General features: G+C 51.6%; 2 protein-coding genes across 3 annotated transcripts; both read right to left on the bottom strand.

The window, feature by feature from the left end:
* Positions 1-1,266: 1,266 nt before the first annotated feature.
* KIAA0895L (KIAA0895 like) lies at positions 1,267-10,834 on the bottom strand. 2 transcript variants are annotated; one of them, XM_039353610.1, is made up of 7 exons: positions 10,024-10,834; positions 7,716-8,289; positions 6,210-6,353; positions 5,994-6,126; positions 3,313-3,618; positions 2,643-2,740; positions 1,267-1,961 (listed from the first exon to the last, which is right to left on the bottom strand). In XM_039353610.1, exons 2-7 carry the CDS (start codon positions 8,229-8,231, stop codon positions 1,797-1,799), a joined length of 1,362 nt encoding a protein of 453 aa, XP_039209544.1. In that variant the 5' UTR covers positions 8,232-8,289; positions 10,024-10,834; the 3' UTR covers positions 1,267-1,796. The 2 variants fall into 2 exon arrangements, with proteins under 2 accessions (XP_039209544.1, XP_039209546.1); XM_039353612.1 differs by lacking the exon at positions 10,024-10,834 and adding an exon at positions 9,277-9,296.
* A 149-nt stretch (positions 10,835-10,983) lies between these two features.
* On the bottom strand, positions 10,984-17,501 carry LCAT (lecithin-cholesterol acyltransferase). Its single transcript, XM_039353613.1, has 6 exons — positions 17,278-17,501; positions 15,940-16,096; positions 14,629-14,744; positions 13,489-13,584; positions 12,395-12,619; positions 10,984-12,043 (listed from the first exon to the last, which is right to left on the bottom strand). Exons 1-6 carry the CDS (start codon positions 17,420-17,422, stop codon positions 11,481-11,483), a joined length of 1,302 nt encoding a protein of 433 aa, XP_039209547.1. The 5' UTR covers positions 17,423-17,501; the 3' UTR covers positions 10,984-11,480.
* Positions 17,502-17,992: the final 491 nt, after the last annotated feature.

Below are 17,992 nucleotides of genomic sequence, written 5' to 3'. Positions count from 1 at the left end.
AAAGGGGAAATCATAATTATATTCAATTAGTTTAGTTTCAATTAAATTTAAATCAGATGATTTGGGGGGGGTCTTGTTTAACTTTTTTATCTATTTACATTTGATAGGACATCAAAGACCAGGTCCAGTCCTTCATCTGAAAAAATTTTTTAGCACTGTAGTTCATTCTGCAAGATGCATTAGCTGTGGGACAGCCTGGAAGTTTGCCATTTTAGTCCCAATTCATCTATGAGGTAATCGGACTGAAAAAGTTGAGGAAGAGGGTCACAAATAAGCAAGCAATGCTTGAACAGCAAAAAGCCAACTGGCAGGTCTGCCCTTTGTCTTGAGGATGGAGAGACTATTACACTCAAGACCAGGCCCGACCAGGCCCAGCCACCAGGGCCATCAGGCTATTGAAGGCTGCTTTTGAAGAGCAGGGCAGGCTGTTTTCTCAAACCTCAACAGCAAGAAAAGGGAGAAAAATCATCCATCCACCCTGAGGTTGCAAAATGAAAGAAGATCCTGCTCCTAAGAAGCCCACCAGGACAGACATGGGCATCAGAATTTTTTTCTGTACCAGACAGTCTTGGAATCGTCCCCCTGTTAAAACCAAGCGCTTGCCTTAAGATAGGAAAGCTTTTAAGGGACGGCATCGGTTTTATTATGATGGCCCATTTCTAGGCAAAATCCTTGCCATCTCCCCACCACGAGTGACCACTTGCCAAGTGTCTTATCAGTCTGACTCTGCATTCTGATCTCCTTCTCTATTCTTGGATCCAAATATGTTTGGCTCTTCTTAGATTTAGCTTAAATTAGCAGAATAAGGAAAGCTATCTTACATTGGGGCAAAAGGCCAGGGAGGATTGGTTAGTTGTGGTTTGGAAGGCAAGACTGTTTTTGCTACTGAGATAGGGTCCAGGCCCAGACGCCCAGGCATTTAGCCCAAGTACCTGGCTGGAAACCAGCCCTGGGCAGACTTCAGTTCTGCATGTTCTTCTACGCATTTTCTTGAGTCCAGAAGTCCACCAAGGGCAAACAGATGCTATCTGGCAGTTGTAGGACAGGTAAGCTGAGGGTTAAGGTGCAAGAGCGCTTCTTGGCTCATGCTCGGTGTGGAACTGAATGGGGGTGAGGGAAGGAAGGCTTTTTGTTGCCCTTGTAAAATCATTTGGAGTCTGAAATTCTTGGGATCTGCTATGATTGACTCAGAAATTAACCAGCATCTTTCCAGGCTCTCTTTAGCCACCTGTGGCCTTTGTCAAGAACAACTAGGCCAGACTGAAAGTTCACTCAATTACAGATATAATTTCAAACACTATTGGAGAGTAAGGAATACCAAAGTCATACTGAAAATCTTCTGCACCTGCCATTAAGCAGCGTTATTTAAAAAATCTTTTCTCTTTCTGACCATTTGGAGATCACTCTCAGTTGGCTCAACTGGAGAACCCAAAAATATTGCCTAGGGATATTTTAGCAAGTTCCAAACCATCTATACTAACCTGTCTACAGAAGAAAGGCATGGTCCAGACATTGATCTTTGTCAATCTGCTTAAAACATCCCTGGCTGAGAGCAAAGTTCCATGAGAGGTAGCTGAATTCTCTCTTAGGGCATTCAAAAGATGTGGCCTTGCTCTGATCGCTTCATTTAACAGTCAAAAGTAGAAACCCCCAATAAAGAAAGAATAAATAGAACACACGAGCCATTGATTTGTTTTCAGCAGGCCAAAGTCCAACAAAATTCTCCTTTGGGACTTCAGGCATCTTAATGAGAGCAGAGGCTGTCCAGCAACACTGCTGAGGGCCAGGCAGCAAGCTCACTCCGGCATCAATTGTTCCAGCTCTTCATCACTCAGACAATTGGTGGCAACAATGTGGTTGAGCTGCTGCATGTACCGTTCAAGGTCTTGCATGAAGTGGGGGATTCGGGCCTTCTCCAGCACCCCGTATTTCTTCAGATGGTCTACATCTTCATAAGAGACCTGAACGAAGGACATTTTCATGTTAGCTCACTGACTGGATTTCAATCTCTTTGTTATGCATGATCAGCCCACGCAGCGTTTCGAAGCTCACCACCTAGACCAGTGGAAAGGGTAGGGCCAGGCACTGGTTGCCACCCAACAGAGCCATGGGGTTCTTATTTATTTTGGGGTCCCCCAAAGCCATTGACTGGGGGAAAATGCATAAACATAAACCTATGTATGAGTCATCCTGGATTTTAAGTGTGATGTCTTCCATTCCCCTTGAGTTTTGCTTCAAACCCGGCAACTAGTGTGATCCTTTGGGCCAGTTTTTAGAAGAAATGTGGCTGCTAAGGTTAGGGGGACTTTACGGCAGTCTGTTAAAATTACGTCCGCTGCAAATATTGTTTTCCAAGATGTGAACGAATGACAAAATAGATCCTGGGTGTTTAGAGAAATATTTCTCAGAGAATGTTGATCCTTGCTCACTTGGCATGAACATCATTAAGTCCAAGCTTGCACTAGGCAATGGAGTTTTTAGGGGGGAAAGTGGCTCCCTTCCTCTCAAGAACAAAGGTCTAGCAGTTGTGAAATGGGAGATACGAGATGTCCCCCAGCCAGCTCTTCCTCCTTGCTCTCCCGCCGCCCAACTGTCTGCACTAGGAGGGCTGTGCCAGAGAAAAACACGTGGGCTCTGCGTACCTTCCCCAGCGCAGCCAGCAACTGGAAATCAATGGTTTGTCGATGCCGGAGGATCTGGAGGATTCCTTCCAGGTACACCTGATCTTTGCTGAAGCAGCCTGCAAACGAAGAAGAAGCAGCCGAGACTGTGAGCATGATCGAAACTCCTGCTTTCATTTCAGAGCCTGGCACCACAGACATCCCGCCAAGGTGCCAGGGGAGCCTTTTGTAACGGGCTACGTGCTTGTTGCCTCTGGAAAAGATTATCCAGGAATCCTTTTGGACTTGGAAGGAAAGAGAATCTCGGAAACTGGGAGGGAAGAGGTTTCTATAGCGAACCTTTTGCTTGCTCTGCTTCTTTCTCCCCCCTACACACACACTTTTGAAAATTTGTGAGGAGAGAAAGGGGTGGCCTTGGGGGAGGGGGGGGGGCTGCTGGCTGTCAGGTAGATTTCTAAAAAGCCTCCACAGGGACAAATCCTTCAAGAGGGAAACGGCTCCAGGGACTGTGCCAAGGAGGGTCTGAAGTTGGGAGGGCTGGGGCGTGGGGGTGACAGAATGGAGGGCGGGTAGGCAGGCGCTCCCAGGGACCAGCTAGCTAGGAAGTCCGAAGAGAAGGCAGAGAGGCCAGCCGGCACTTGGCGGTCAGGAGGGCCAGAAAGGCTCAAGGGTGGCCCCACTGCAACCCCACCTGGCAATGAGGTGTCGGCCTGGCCTCGCTTGGCTCGCACGCAGTATTCCCACCGCACCCCAGCATCCTGCACGAAGCGCCCCAAGTCCTGGAAGAGTTCGCAGAAGGACATGCGCCCGGCCTGGCAGACGGTGTAGTAGAGGAGGGCGGCCCTCCAGAGGAAAGGCTGCTTGCGGAAGAGGACACTGTGCAGGCTGGCCAGCCCTTCCTCTGTGGGGTTGGCGGGCTTCAGACAGTATTGCTTGCGGCCTTCTGAGCTGTGCCATGGCTGGGAGGCATTGTTGACTCCGCGGATATAGTGAGTGCCTAAGAAAGAGGATGTGGCTTATTCCAGCAATAATCTCATTTTAATATTAAAAAACCTTCCTCCACACCCACCCCGGCAGCAAGCAGCAAGCACAATCTCCAGGCTCACTGAACGAACCACATCTTCAGGGCCTTCCATAAAATTATCAAGTAGGAGCCAATCCTATCTCAAGCATGGGGTTCCAGGAAGCACACGGAAGCTTCAGCTGGTTGAAAAGGCCCACACATTTTGAAATTTCAATTTGTTTGTTGGTCACCTTTTTTGCTAGACCTGCATTGGTTACTGATTTGGTTCTGGTGCAATTCAAGATGCTGGTTATTACCTTCAAAGTCCTACATGGCTTGGGATCAGGTTATTTGAAGGACCACTTCTCCCCTACCGATTAAAACGGGAAGGCGTGGCATGTTATGGGAGCCATCAGGGAAGTACATCTAGTAGGACCCAGAAGGGCCTTTTATGTGGAGGCTCCCTCTTCCTGGAATGAGATAAGATTGGCTCGATATTTTTATGGAAGGCCCTGAAGATGTGGTTCTGTTAGTGAGCCTAGACACTCCGCGGACACTTTGGGCTTAGCTTAAGAGCTACCATTTATGCATTCCTAGCAAGAGCTACGAATTCAGAGACCCCCGGACTGCACAGCACTCTTGAATGGGAAATGTGGAACATCCCCAATCCTGGAAACACCCAGGATTGAGTTAGAGACAGTTGTTCCCATCCATACCTGCACAGCCTCCAGATACCGGGATGGAACCTGGACAGCCTTGATTGGCCAACCCAGGATTGAAAGATACAATGAGGTGTCATCGGCATATCGTTTCATGTCATTGTGGAACATGAGGGAAAAGAGAATAGAAGCTGCAGCACCCTACAATGGAAAGGCTGAGGGAGCCACCTCTGTGCCCCAACAACTTAAACTGGTCCTGGAGGAAGAAACAGAACTCCCATGAAACAGGGTCCTCTCCCCCACCAGCCCAGATAGCCGGCTCAGAAGGTATTGAAAGCCACCAAGAGATCAAAGAGAACACGGATAGATGCACCAAAGGTCAGCCACAGACTACACCAAGGCTGTCTCAGGACTTCATTGTGGTCTGAAACATGACTGTCCCGTCCAGCTTCCTCTGCCTCAAATCTTTACTCCCATCTAGTGTCGTTTTTGAAATTATAAAATTGCTTATCTTTCGTCTTGAATCCCACAAGAAGCTGTCTGTTCTATATAATTAATTCCAAAATCCTATTATAAAAGTTTAAAATATTCCAATTTTATCTGGACCTTAGAGGGTGGATGAGCATCCCCCCAGAGGAAGGAAAGGGAGAGAAAGAGGAGAAAGCCGCCACTGGTAGTGAGTGAGAAAGTGGTATCTGAGGGTTGTGTTTTGTGGATTCATCTGAACAACTCGACCCAGATTTTCATACAGGTAGACCTCAACTGTTTTTTTCCCCATATATTTTCATTTGTTCTCTAATATATGATAGCATCAAGAGAGCAAAAGAATTGAAATAGAAATGGGTTGGTCACATAGCAAGAAGCAGTCCTAGAAAGGATCCCACTTGATAAAAGGCGTCTACAAAAAAGACCTAAAACAAGATGGAGAGACGACATCAGCCACTATGACGGGCCCAGTTGGCAAAAGAAAGCCCAGGACTGTATTGGTTGGAAACTTGTGGAAGAGGCATTCATCCTGCAGTGGACAGACAGCGGCTAGGATGATGGTCCTCAACTTACAACCATTCAGTGACTGTTCAAAGTTACAATGGCACTGAAAAAAGTGACTTGCAACTGCTTCTGACATGACCGTTGCAGCTTCTCCACAATCAAAATTCGTATGCTTGGCAACTGACTCATATTTATGACAGTTGCAGCATCCCAGGATCATGTGATCAACTTTTGCGACCTTCTGACAAGCAAAGTTGATCGGGAAGCCAGATTCACTTAACAATTGTGTGGCTAACTTGACAACTGCAGTGATTCAGTTGTTAACAACTGATCCAGTTAACAACTGTGGCAAGAACGTGGGCAAAATGGACAAAATTCACTTAACAATTGTTACTCAGTAATTGAAATTTGGGGTTTAATTGTGGCCACAGGTTGAAGACTTAAGCTGTATTGCCAAAACTTCCCTATAAAATATAAGCCACACTTGGAGTTTTTACATGGGAGCTGGATAAACCAGTTCCAGGTTGGATCAAACCTAGAGTTGTGGTTTTGCTTTCCTTGGAGTTTCTTTAAATCTGAAGCTTCAACTAATTCAGAAAAAGAAAAACCTCTATGTCGCTTCTCAACTCGCAAAGGCCAATGTGTTTTATGACTTTCCCAAGGATCTACGTTCACTTTTAAGGCCCCTGGCAAAAGTGGGAGAGAGATTTCAGAGCTGACCTATCTCATGGCGCAGCATGCCTTCCAGCCAGTTCTGACGAGCGCCAGAGAGGTTGATTGCTAAAGTTGGGCGGCTGTTTTCCACCATCATGACTGCTTGGGAAAGGAGGTCTTCTGTGAGCTGAACCACCACCTGGAGAAAAGGAGCAGAAAGAAGATAATGGCAACCAGGACACCTCAGGAGGGTTCCCTACGGGGCAGAAGCCCAGCACTCACCTCCCCAGAGCAGCCTTCCTTCTGCATGTACTTCCTGGTGATGGACCAGATTTGGCATTTGGTAAGCAGCTTTCCACCATTGGAGGCCTCAAAGCTCTCATAAGTACCGTATTTTTTAAGGACAGCATTGATTATTCCAGTAGCCTGCAACAGATACACGAAGTAGTTATCACAAACTCCAGGCTTTGCTCTGGTCTGGGGTGGGATCAGTTAAGGCTGCCCTGAACATCCAGGTAGCTGACCTGAAGTCTGGATTCACAAATCTCACTAGACTAAATAAATACTGGGATGATTCAGGGGGTTATGGAATCATTCCTTATATTATCATGTTATTTGAATTAAGTCATCACTTTAAGTAACTGTAGTTGATTATGGGGGCCTCTCATGTTCTATGAACACAGAAATGTTTCGCTAGTCCAAGTTTAGGGTTTGGGGCATTATATGAAACTAATCACCATTTTGCAACATAATTAATACCACCAGGGGATAGAACTGGAGAAGCTCAGAAAGTTATCAACATCTGACAGTCAAGATGGAAGAGTATGGCAAATGCCAGCCCCGGTAGTCCCGAGGGGTTATCAGCACACCACACCCCACACCAAAACCTCCTTGGAAGCAATTTGGTTTGCACGTGCTTAGGCTCACTGCAGCATGAAATACAGCACACAGCCATGCTGGTATTGTGGCACAAGATCCTCCCATTTATCACATTCTTTTAGCCTGCCATTTTTTAAAATTCCTCTTTTGTAAGGTAGGAAACCGATTTACTCCAAGGATGACTCAAAGCAGGGTTCCTAAACTGAGGGTAATTTGGAGATATCCTAGGGCTAATGGTGCAGGTTGCAATTGCCCTTGAATCCAATTTGGAGAGGGCTGCTGCTGCCAAGATGCTTGTGTAAAATAACCATCTGGGTTGTTGTACGTATCATGACCAGGAAAAGGGGCAATGGGGTCAAACAGCCAAGCCTCTGCCTTATTTCAAGTATTAAAGCAACAGATGGCATGCGGCCAGAACAGAAGGTTTGAGAATTTTGGAAACCACTCAAATTCTTGGCGTGAGCTGCAAAACAAGGTCCAGCTATGAGCAAACCCTCCCCCCTCCGTCCAGTGGCAGGTCCTTCTGTGCTGACCACCCTGGCAGGCCTGCAGGCGCCCTGGAGCGGCCCCAGGAGGGAGGCTAGGCTTGCCACTCCTGCTCCGCTCCCAGCAGCTGGAGGGAAGGAGCCTGGCTAGGAGGGACTCCCACTGCTTATCTGGGCTCCCTTCCAAGGCTTCGGGAAAGGCCTGTGGCACAGCTGCAAATACTAAATCGGGCTCTTCCCCGGGGCATCCTCTCAGCAAGGATGGCACAGGGAATCCTGCTGCGTGCGGCAGATGGACTTGAGAACCTTTTTGGTCCCCTCCAAAGGGCCTCATCCAGCCAAGGCAGCTTCCCTTTGAAGGCCAGAAACCCGGGGAGGGCTCCTTTGGGCAAGAGCCACACGAGCCAGCCAGCGGGAAGGCTACCTGCAAAAGAAACTGCCCAGAGGCTTCTCGGTATTTATCCAGCACGACTTCAGGGACAGATTCCCCATATTCAAACTGAGGGTTGTAGGTGAACGAAGATCGGAAGAATTGCTCTCGCTCTGCCTCCAGGTTGGCTGGCCGCAGGGCCACCAGTAAGCAGGGGCTTCTCTTCCCGGCCCGGCATGCCCCTTCCTGAGCTCTGGCCCTGGGCAGATGAGGGAGGGAGGCAGCACTGCGGATCTGGCCCCGCGCACAATCCTTTTGGTTCACCAGGCAGCTGCTCTCACTCCGGTGCATCCAGCTGCAGGGGCCCCGGAGGAGTTTCGGCAGCTTGGTCCTCCTTCTGGGCCCAGAAGAATCCGACTCCGGAGACAGAGGAGAGGACAGGAAGGGGCCCAGCTTCCCCCCAACACATGGAGGACTCGCTTCCTTCCTCCCACCTCTCCTGGCTTGTGGGTCTGCATGGAAAACTTCAGGATGCAACGGTGGATGATAGGCCGGAGAGTCAAGCACCATCTTGTGCTTGTGTAGCCGTGGGAGGCCTCATGAAGCCAGACCTGGGATTGGGAAGGTGCTGTGAACAGAGGGAAAAGGACCGTTCTCAGGCAGATTGTTTACTCTGGCTACATTCACATCTCACCAGAAACTCAAGCTTCATTAGATGCCTTCCTCCCATTTTCTCAACAACACTCCTGTGAAGAAGGCCAGCTAAGAAGGATACACAAAGAAGGATACCACAAAGAAGAGGGGTTCAACCTATTCTCCAAAGCACCAGAAGGCAGGACAAGAGGCAATGGATGGAATCATTGCATAATCAAGGAGAGAACTCAGGAGAAATTTCCCAACAGTGAGAACAATTAACCACAGTTTCATTTGCCTCATTGGAAAAAAAAACAGATGCAGAATCTCTGAGTTCTGCCTTCTCAACATCACCTCACCACTTCCAGCAGACCTGCACTGTCTTTGACTTTCTAACATACTGAAGGTCATTTTAATACATACGTACATACATACGTACATATAGCACGGTATATATTGGTATATGTAGTAGATAAATATGGAGAAGGGCCCGGAAGACTGGAGAACAGCTCATCCCCGTCCTCAAAAAGAAGACAAAGGAGGACCTGGGAGACCCCCCCCCAACTTGATTTTTGTACTCCGCAAGGTCTTCAAACAATCCATTGACATCATGTTTGTGAGCACTCGGATAAGCATGTTAGAACCGATAGGGGCCAGCATGGATTGTGCCAGAATATCCTTATCTATTTTAGCAGTGTGTCAAGCTTATAAGATGGCCCGGCCCAAGAGTGCCAGTTGATAGGGCACAAATACTTGCTGTAACAGCTAGAAGAAACTTAAAGGCTTGTTCCTGCTTAATTTAAGCTGATCTATCCTGCCTTTTAAAACACAACTTTTCCAGCCCCTCTCACCCCTCCCCAAGAAAAATGGGGGAAACGAGGCCTCAGATGGCAGGGGCTTGGACAGTCGCCCAGGGTCAACCTCTCCGCCCTCTCCATGGGGCGGAGGAGCAGGTGACTCCTGGCTAGGCTTGGCTGCCCACCTGCTCGGTGCTGCGCTTGGCCCCAGCTGGGCTGGCCTTGGAACCAGAATGCCAGCCTTGGGAGCTTTGGGGCTGCTCAGGAAGGCGGTGCTTATGCCATCATAATGGCCGAGGGGGGGGGACACAGCACCAGGACTGCAGCAGCTCTGCAGCCCCCAAAGCCCCTGCTGCACCACCCCGTTGCCCAACAGAGGCCCTTGCCCTCCGACGCCATCCACGCCAAGGCTGGCCTGGCCCGAGTCGCTGCTTCTTGGAGGCTGAGGCGATCCACGTATGCAGCCCCCAGGCCCTCCGGGATGCCCCGACGATGGAAATCGGAGGGCGGGGAGCCGTTGAGGGTTGCGCTTAGTACCGGGAGTCCCAGGTTCAGGTTCCCCATTATCTGCCAGGGAAGCTCAGCGGGAACTGGAACCAGGCACCCTTTTGGCCTCCCTTAAGGGATTGTTGGTGGGACATTGGAGGAGGGCGATGCTGAAGGAGATGCTGCCTCTCCGCCCCCCCCCCGCCGTTTCCCACCCTCCTTTCCCCGAAACCCCCCCCCCGACCCCCAGGAGCGGGACCAGGCGGCCCGGCTGCAGCGTCGCTCGCGGCTGCGGAGGCCGGGGCGGGGGACTATGCCCGCTCCCACCTCCGGGCCCCACCCCGCCCTCGCTCTACCACACGCCGAAAGCGCGCCGATCGCGGCCGGGGTGGCCCGGAGCCGCCTGGAAGCCGCGCAGGGCTGAGCGCCAGCCTCGCCCGACCCACCTGCCCCGCACCGCGTCGCTTCAAGCCCGCCCGGCGGCCCCGGCGCGGAGAGGGTCTCGGAGCTGCGGGCTGCGCGGGGGCTCCTGCCGGCCACGCCCGCGCTCCGCAGAGGGTCTCGCCCGCCTGGCCAGCGCCGGGCCGGCCGCCCTTGCGCCGCGTCCCCCGCCCCCGGAGCATGCTCAGTCGCGCCGCCGCTCCTCGCCCGTCCGGCAGCCCCGGCGCCGAATCCGGGTGGGGCGCTGCGGGTCGGCTGGCCGGCCGGGAGAAGCGGAGGCCCGCCTGTTTTCTCGCTGTCCGAATCCGGGTGGCCGGCGGCTTGAGGGTGCAGCCGGAGGGCTGTGTGTCGATGGCAGCAGCTTCCCGTGCCGGGGAGGAAGGCTCGCGGGATATGGTGTGATCGCTGTGGACCCTCAAGTATGGGAACGGCCGATCGAAAGTTGCCGCCTCGGAGTTGCCGGACACTAAATTGGCTTTTGGTGGTGTACCTGCAGGTGGTGCCTTGTGGGAGGAGCCTGGATTGCTAAGCGCCCAAGGTGCCCCTGCTAAACACGGACCTGAAATACTGGGGTGATTGGAGGCTGTTCGGTTTCCCAGCAAGGGAGCTCTTCTGCATGCGAGGCTGCCGCCTCAAGTCCCCCTTCCCTTTGGTCTGCCTGCGCCTCCTTCCCTCCCTCCTCGCACGCCTAGCCGGCTGCATCGTGTCCCTGACAGGATAGGCCCAGGACATAACTGCCTTTGAACGATTCTCCGTTTGCATCGTGTTTTGTTTGCCTTTGGTCTTGGGACATTTTGCAGGTCTGTAAATAATAATAAAAGGGGGTGTTCCAGCCTACTTGTTGAAGGAGGGGTTTGTCCTTGTGAGTTAACGAGGACTCACATAGGCTGGGACAGAACAGAATCAGAGACTTGCAGGATTGATGTCAGCCTTATAAGGTAGACCAGACAAGAAACAAGGCCAGATCTACTAATTGTACTTTATTGTAAAACTATATTAACAGAAACGTGCAAGTCTGCAGGTACAAATCTCCCACTGTCTCCTTTACAGCCTGAGAAACTAGGAAGGGCCACTTCCGAGTCTCTTGCTCCACCCGCCCTACAGCTGCAGGCTATGCCATCTCTTATCTGACCACCCCTCTGGCAGTGTCTCCAGGCCCAGGCTTCCAAGATCTTGGCCATGTACCATTAAGACTTCTGGAAAGTGGCTGCTGCTCCACAGAAGCCCATAAGCAGTACGGGTGCTCTGAGCTTGTTGAATGGTCTCCTGAAAATGTGGTGGAGAAATGGGAACTATTAACAAACAAACCCTGGGGTGCCAGCCAGCATTAATGGGGACAGCTCCCTTGAGCATCTCCAGCTTCAGTGCTGTGGCCATGTGAACATTCGTGTTCCCTCCCCAAACTAGCAGAAGAAACAGTAGCCAGTTTCTCAGTGGGGAGGGCTTCCCTTTCCATGGAGATTCAGAGGGCTCTTCCCCCCAGGTCTTGTGCAGCAGTCACATTCTCTAGGTTCCCAGACAGGATTTCACTGATATATTGTAGGGTACGGTTGTCAAAGATCATGTTGAGGTGCTCCGCTCCAGGCAGTTCCAGGACATGGACTTTCTCATTCTGCTGGTTGCGAAACTCCTTGCACAGCTCTATGTTGCGCCAGCTAACCATCTCATCCCCGTCCCCATAAATAATATCCACTGGGTCCTCGTAGGGAAAGCGGTCGTCATAAATGTAAGTCTCTGGAGTGGGGTATCCTGTGCCAAAGAGGCAATAGATCTCCACGCCCGGGGCTGGCAGCCCTTCCAGCAGCTCCTTGCTGTCATTCCACATGAACCAGCCGTCTTCAAAGTTGATATCGTGGAAGAACTGCTGGTAGTCCCGGTAGGTGTAGTTGTAGAAGGGGGTAGAGATGAAGACGTGTGTCTCAGGCCAGGCTTTTTGGGAGGGGAACAGCCAGGGAGTGTTTGTGGACATTCGCTTTTCCTCACGCAATTTAATGTTAGACATAACAGGAATGCCCTGATGATCACCTGCAAACAGCACCAGTGGAACTGCATTATTCTATTATCACTTTCGGGTTTGCTAATTTGTAATAAAAAATTGCATTACAATGTTATTCAGCCACAGAGAACAGCTGGCGAAAAAACTTAACAAGATCAAATTTCTAGGGATTCTTCCCTCTTCTTAAAGATAAACAAGGTGAAAAGACAGAAATAGACCGATGCCTTTTTTTCCACAGAAGGTGGGGGGAGGGCAAGATACACCCAGGATCTTTAGTGGGCAGGACAGGGAAAGCTGGAAACCAGGAAGAACAGCTGGCGCAGTGAAGCTCTGTGCAGGCCCCAGGGAGACACAGCTGCAGCACCTGGGCAGCTACTCACCGGAAGCCATGATCCGCATGGGTTTCACTGTTCCCCCCCAAGGGGCTCCGAGGGAAATGAAGCCCTGAACAAAACGGTCCTTCCAGGCCTGCGGCTGCTGGACCAGGAAGTAGAGGAGGTGGAGGCTGCCCAGGCTGTGGCCAATCAGGAAAACCGGCTTCTGATAGGCTTCAAACATCTCTTCGATGAGGCCCCGCAGCTTGGAATAGTAGTCCTCTTGCTCGACTGTGGAAAGAGGAGCTTGGGAGGAACAGTGCCAGAGGGCTCCTTCCACCCGTTCCCCCCCCCCCCAGGCTGCAGGCAAACCATCTCTGTTCCTTCGAGTCTTGTGGTAAACGCTGTGGGAAGGGCAGGTGAGGGGAATTGGGATGGGATACTCTTGGAGAAGACAGCTGACCCTTGACCCCCTTCTCACCCTGATGGCTCAGCTCTGATGCTGAGACCCTGGGTCCTTGGTGGCTTCCAGCTGCCCCCCAAGCGCCGGGTTGGGCTGTAAGGAAGGATGCCCAAAGCTACACTGCGGAACTTCATACCCCTCCCCCCCCCCGATCTCTCCATTTCATGTTGCATCTTATTCATGTATTTGTCATGTCAGGGTTTCAAATACAGAGAAGCCAGGGATTGGTGGGAAATATTAAATCCCTCTGATGACCTGTTATATTATCAGGCAGATCTGGACCATGTTCTTCATTCTTCTTAACCCGGATTTGTGGGGAAAAAATCCTTAACTGGGAAAAAGGTTAATACCAGTTTTTTTCAGTGGAGAGCAGGAAATGGTTTCCTTTGCCCCCTGCCTTGATCCTATGGTTGCTTTGCAGGGGGCAGTTAAAAAAAAAAAGAATGACCAATGGAAGGCCTGAAACTAATGATCAGGCTTTAGTGATTGATTGATTAATATTCAAACTTACATAGCTGCTTGTAACAACAACCTTTGGCAGAATGGATTCCCCTGCTGCAGGATCTGAATTGGAGATGGCTGATATGGAATGAACTTCAGGGTGGGTTCTGACGGCCCTCCTCGGCCCTCTCTCCCTGTTGATGCCCCTCGGAGAGCAAGGGGACAAGGCCCCCTGCCTCTGCCCCTGCGTACTCACTGGGGTTGAGCCTCCAATCATAGGGAGCAGCTCTCACGGTCTGATCGCGCACATAGCCATTGTTGACCAGGTGCTGCACCAGGGTGTGCATGTAGCCTGGAGCAAGGAAGAGAAGGGAGGTTAGTGGGTGGCAGAGGGCAGGGCTACCTCCACGGAACCATCTACGCTACAGGTATGGCTCTCCTCTGGCAAGGGGCTTGGAGGGCTCCCAGGAGTGTCATGGTCCAGGCGTCTGCTCATCTCCTCTCCAACTCCTTCCCAAACCATTCTTGATCCCCCTCAGAAGAAGCCAAGTGGTTTTTAGAAAAGGCGCCAAGAGCAAAGTGATTCCAAAGAGATTCACGCAGATCCTGCACTGCCTAGTAGCAACCTTTGAGATCCAAAGGGTTGCCCTCCGCTGAGCACCTCTCAAAGATGCCCCATCTTTCCAATGCCCTCAAGAAAACAGGAAAATCGTAATTCCACTGCATTATTGACCTCCCTAAACCTATCTCTACTTGAAGGGAGACTGGCCACCGACTGACCCAAGAAGGGCTGTGGTTGCTCTGCCACACTGGCAAGAAAGCTGCCTGTGGAGCTGTCTGGCCAGGAGCTACACCCCCCCCCTCCAGTCATCATAACTGTATATTGGACGCCCATGGAGGGAGGGCCCTTGTGCAGGCAGCCAACGAAGACCAGTGATAGGCAGCCTATGGCCCAAACTCTCTGCCATTATTTCATGCAGGAAAACCCGGGACAGTGGGGGTGACACCAAAAACTCAGAAGAAGAAGTCATTTGAGGATGCATTTCACCCTGTTGGATTTCTCTCCAGCTCAGGAAAAGCTGATCTAGCTTTCCTAAGCTGCTTTTCTCCAGTATTTGGGGCTGGCTTTGACCCAAGGGCTGAGTGTTGGCTTATCCTGACCCATTCTGGATTGCCACCTTGAGAACGAGGTTTCCAACCACTGCTTTAGAGAAACGATGCTAAATACAGGTCCCTTCACTTAGACCAAGCTGTTGTTGGAGAAATGCTACTTAGAAGCGCTGGCAGAGAACACATGAAGAGGCCCAGGGCTAGAAGCACCCCCCCCCCATCCAGATCAAGAGGGAAGAGCTGTTTGGGATGGGGCCTCCTCCCTCCCTCCCTCCCTCATTCTTACCGGCCAATTTGCCACCGTCCAGGTATTCCACGGAAAAGGTCTGGCCAAACCCAGGAACTCTGATGTGGACCCCAGGGGAGTTGGTTATCCTCCCGGTGGTTTTATTGTAAATCACTCTGTGTCCCCCAAGGGCGGGTCAAGAGAAAACACAATCATTATTTTAGGCTGTCCACTTCCAATAAAGATCACCTATACCAGGGGCTAGATATCACACTAGATCTACTGTCCAGGTTGATGCCTCAAATCGTGTGGACTGGAGGCCTCCTGGTTGCCTCCTGTGTTTGTGGTCTCTGCCAACAGGTCCTGAAAAAGAAGGCTCCCACTGAACCACCAAATGGCACCGTGGGGCAAACGGAGTCTCCCTCCTGTCAGAATCTGCTCCCTACCAGTAAGTATCAGCTGAGAGGGCATGGGGGAGATTGGGGGCTGCCAGGGGAGGGAGACGCCTGCTGCACTGGGCAATCCATGCCATGTTTGCCTAGCTATTTTAAAACAGGAGTTGCCCACCTTTTCAGGGATGCTAAAGCCATGATTAAAACTAACTGCTGAAACAGCAACATGGGCTTGCATCATGAAGCCCTTCTTGATGCCTTCTTGATGCCAGCTGTTTAGGGGGACTGGTCTTCTAATCTAAGGCAGCCCTGAACTCACTCTGCCTAACAGTTGATGAGGTGGGGGGGGAGGAAATGGGAGCCCCCAGTCCAGCCTGGGTGTCCCAGGTGAAAGCAATGAGAGTCCATCAGGATCAGTGACCATGGTAGAGGCCAGACAGTCTATAATTGCAAAATCAGCAATTTTCTGAGGTTCCCTGGGGGGAAGAGACGTTCCCAGAAAAAGTTAATACCGAGAGGTTCTATTGGAAAGTTATGGGATCATATTTGCATTCTGGCCTGAGGCGAAGTGAATGAGAGGCGCACTCAGTGACTACAATAAGTCCCAAAATGCCTTGCTTACTTTTGGCTTAGCATGCTCTTGAATCGGCCACTGTTTATAAATCGTGGTTTATGGTTTAGCAGAGCTTGTGCGAGTCACCCATGATGTTGTATAAAGCAAATAATGGCTTAGCACAATATCTTGTGTGTTTGGGAGATGCTCCTCAATTTGCTGCTTGTGGGGTGTCTTTGGGGTCTCCTCTCCCTCGGCATCACCCCCTTTTCTCCTTGGTCTGGGAGCCAGGGGCAACTATGGGAATCCCGATGGGGGGGTAGGCCAGGGCCGCCAGGACCCCATCCCAACAGGCAGAGGAGAGGCCAAGAGTAGAGATGGTGTGCTTCTGTCTGGGAAGAGAGGGGGGCTCCCCCACAGACATACCTTGTGTTGTCGATCCAACAGTCACCTCCAAAAGGCAGGAACATGTTGAGGTTCAGCCAGAGGGTAAAGTAATCATCAGTCTTGCGATAACACATCCAGTTCACCACATCTGGCTTGTCCAACTTCGCCTCCAGCTGATTCCCGAGGTACCCAGGCACTGCAGGCAAAAGGTTAAGGGAAAGAGGGTGTCTGTTAGTGCTAAAGAGGGAGGCTGGCTGAGGCAGATCCCTTAGAGCCCAGATAGCCCTGATTTGCCAGGAGCAGGAGGAAACACCCTCTGGACATGTCCCAAAGTAGCAAGTGGCCTTGGGGGTCAGGAGCCGCCCTATTTAAAATCAGGCATGGGAACACAGGATACCAGCCTATGTGTGGGGCCTCACAGCTGTGGGAGTCATTGTCTGTTTCTGTGCCATTTCCCATGTCAAAATAGCTGCAGAGATTTGAGAGTCCATCTGCCCTTTGGGGGTTTTCTTCCTCCTCCTCCTCATTTGTTACATCTTCTCAAGGCATCCACCAGGTGTGGTCTGTGGGGTGTGGGCCATGATGGCCATCACAAAAAAGGTGAACAAAGTTTTGACAGCACCATTGTGGTTGTCATCTTGACTTTTTTGGCCATACCCTGCAGACATCTATGTTACTTCATTTGACTGCATTGTATTCACCTGTTACAGACTTGCAATTAAACATTGATAATTACACATTTCAGGATTGTACAGTTTGAGAGGTACATCTGTTTAATGAACAGGATGAGCCTTCCCATCACAGCCATTTACTGCAGGAATGCCTCTGCGGGGGCCAGGAGGCATTCTGCGTGCTGGAATGTCTGCCTTCCCTGTCAACCTTGGGCCTCGGGAAGTGGCCCTCCCTCTGGGGATCTTTGGGAGCCCACCCCCCAGCCCTCCTGTTTTTTTCCATGACCCTGCTGTCCCCGCAATCCTGATGGGAACTATCCTAGCTGTTCCCTCCAGACAAACAGTGCCATGCAAACAAGGCAAAGTCCAGCAAGCCCCATTCAGGAGTCACTACTCTGTGCAAGAAGATAATCTCAGAGATCAAAGGGAGGCAGGCTGGCTGCAGGGTCACTGTGGGGCAGTGTGATTGCTCCCTTTCACTGCCACAGAAAGGAGGATGTTGTGGGGTGGGGGGCTTTCCCCTTTCTGTTGCAGCAGCAGCAGCAGAGCAAAAGAGAACCACACCAAAGTGGTGGCCCTCCTTCCTTCCTTTCCTTCCTTCCTTCCTCCCCTCCTTCCTTCCTCCCTCCTTCCTTCCTTCCTTCCTCCCCTCCTTCCTTCCTCCCTTCCTTCCTTCCTTCCGCCGCCCCGTCCTCGGCCAGCTCACCCAGCACCACGGGGGGCGTCCTGTTGGAGGCGTCGGCTTCTGGGGTGGTGCTGGGCGGGAAGAGCACGTTGAGGATCCAGAAGGCCCGGCCAGGCTGAAGGAGCGCCAGGACCAGGGCAGCGCTCCATCCGGCCAGGCTCCGCATCCTGCGCTGTCGAGAAGCCTCTCTGGCCCGCCCAGCGCGGGCTGGCGAAGGGCACTCCGCTCTCTTCCCGCGGGCTGTTGGGGAAGGGGAGGAGCGGAAGGTGGGGACCCAGGCAGAGCAGCCGACAGGCTGGAGAGGGCTTCGGGGGGGGGGGGAGGCATCTCCAAAGTTGAAGGTCTGCTTCCAAAGCCCCCTCGGAGGAGTTACTCAACCCTCAGGGGCCGATAGCCGCCTAGCCTCGTGCCGGGGGGAGGGGAATCTTGGCGGCTCGTGGATGATAGCCAACCACATTTGCTGAGGTGACAGTACAGCCTTGCTCCAGTCCAAGCCGACCAGTTTTAGAGCCTGGAAGTTGCTGAGATGAATCAGTTAAGCTGGCCCATCTCCTGGCACAACCGATGGAGCAGATCCAGCTTCTGCCACAGGCAGCATAGCTTCCCACACGTTGTTGTTTCAGGCCGCACCTCCCTTGCTGAGTAAGTGTGACAGAATTTCAGATGCTTAAAGATTTCTACTACTCAATGTGAATGGAACAATTTATCATAAATGGGCAACCCCTTGCCTGGGAAA

This window comes from Crotalus tigris, unplaced genomic scaffold (genome assembly GCF_016545835.1).
Source record: "Crotalus tigris isolate CLP2741 ecotype Arizona unplaced genomic scaffold, ASM1654583v1 scf7180000018525.42219311030:4301911, whole genome shotgun sequence".
NCBI classification, from domain to species: domain Eukaryota; kingdom Metazoa; phylum Chordata; class Lepidosauria; order Squamata; family Viperidae; genus Crotalus; species Crotalus tigris.
The sequence above is the reverse complement of the archived record's forward strand: the minus strand, read 5'-3'. Positions and strand labels throughout refer to the sequence as shown.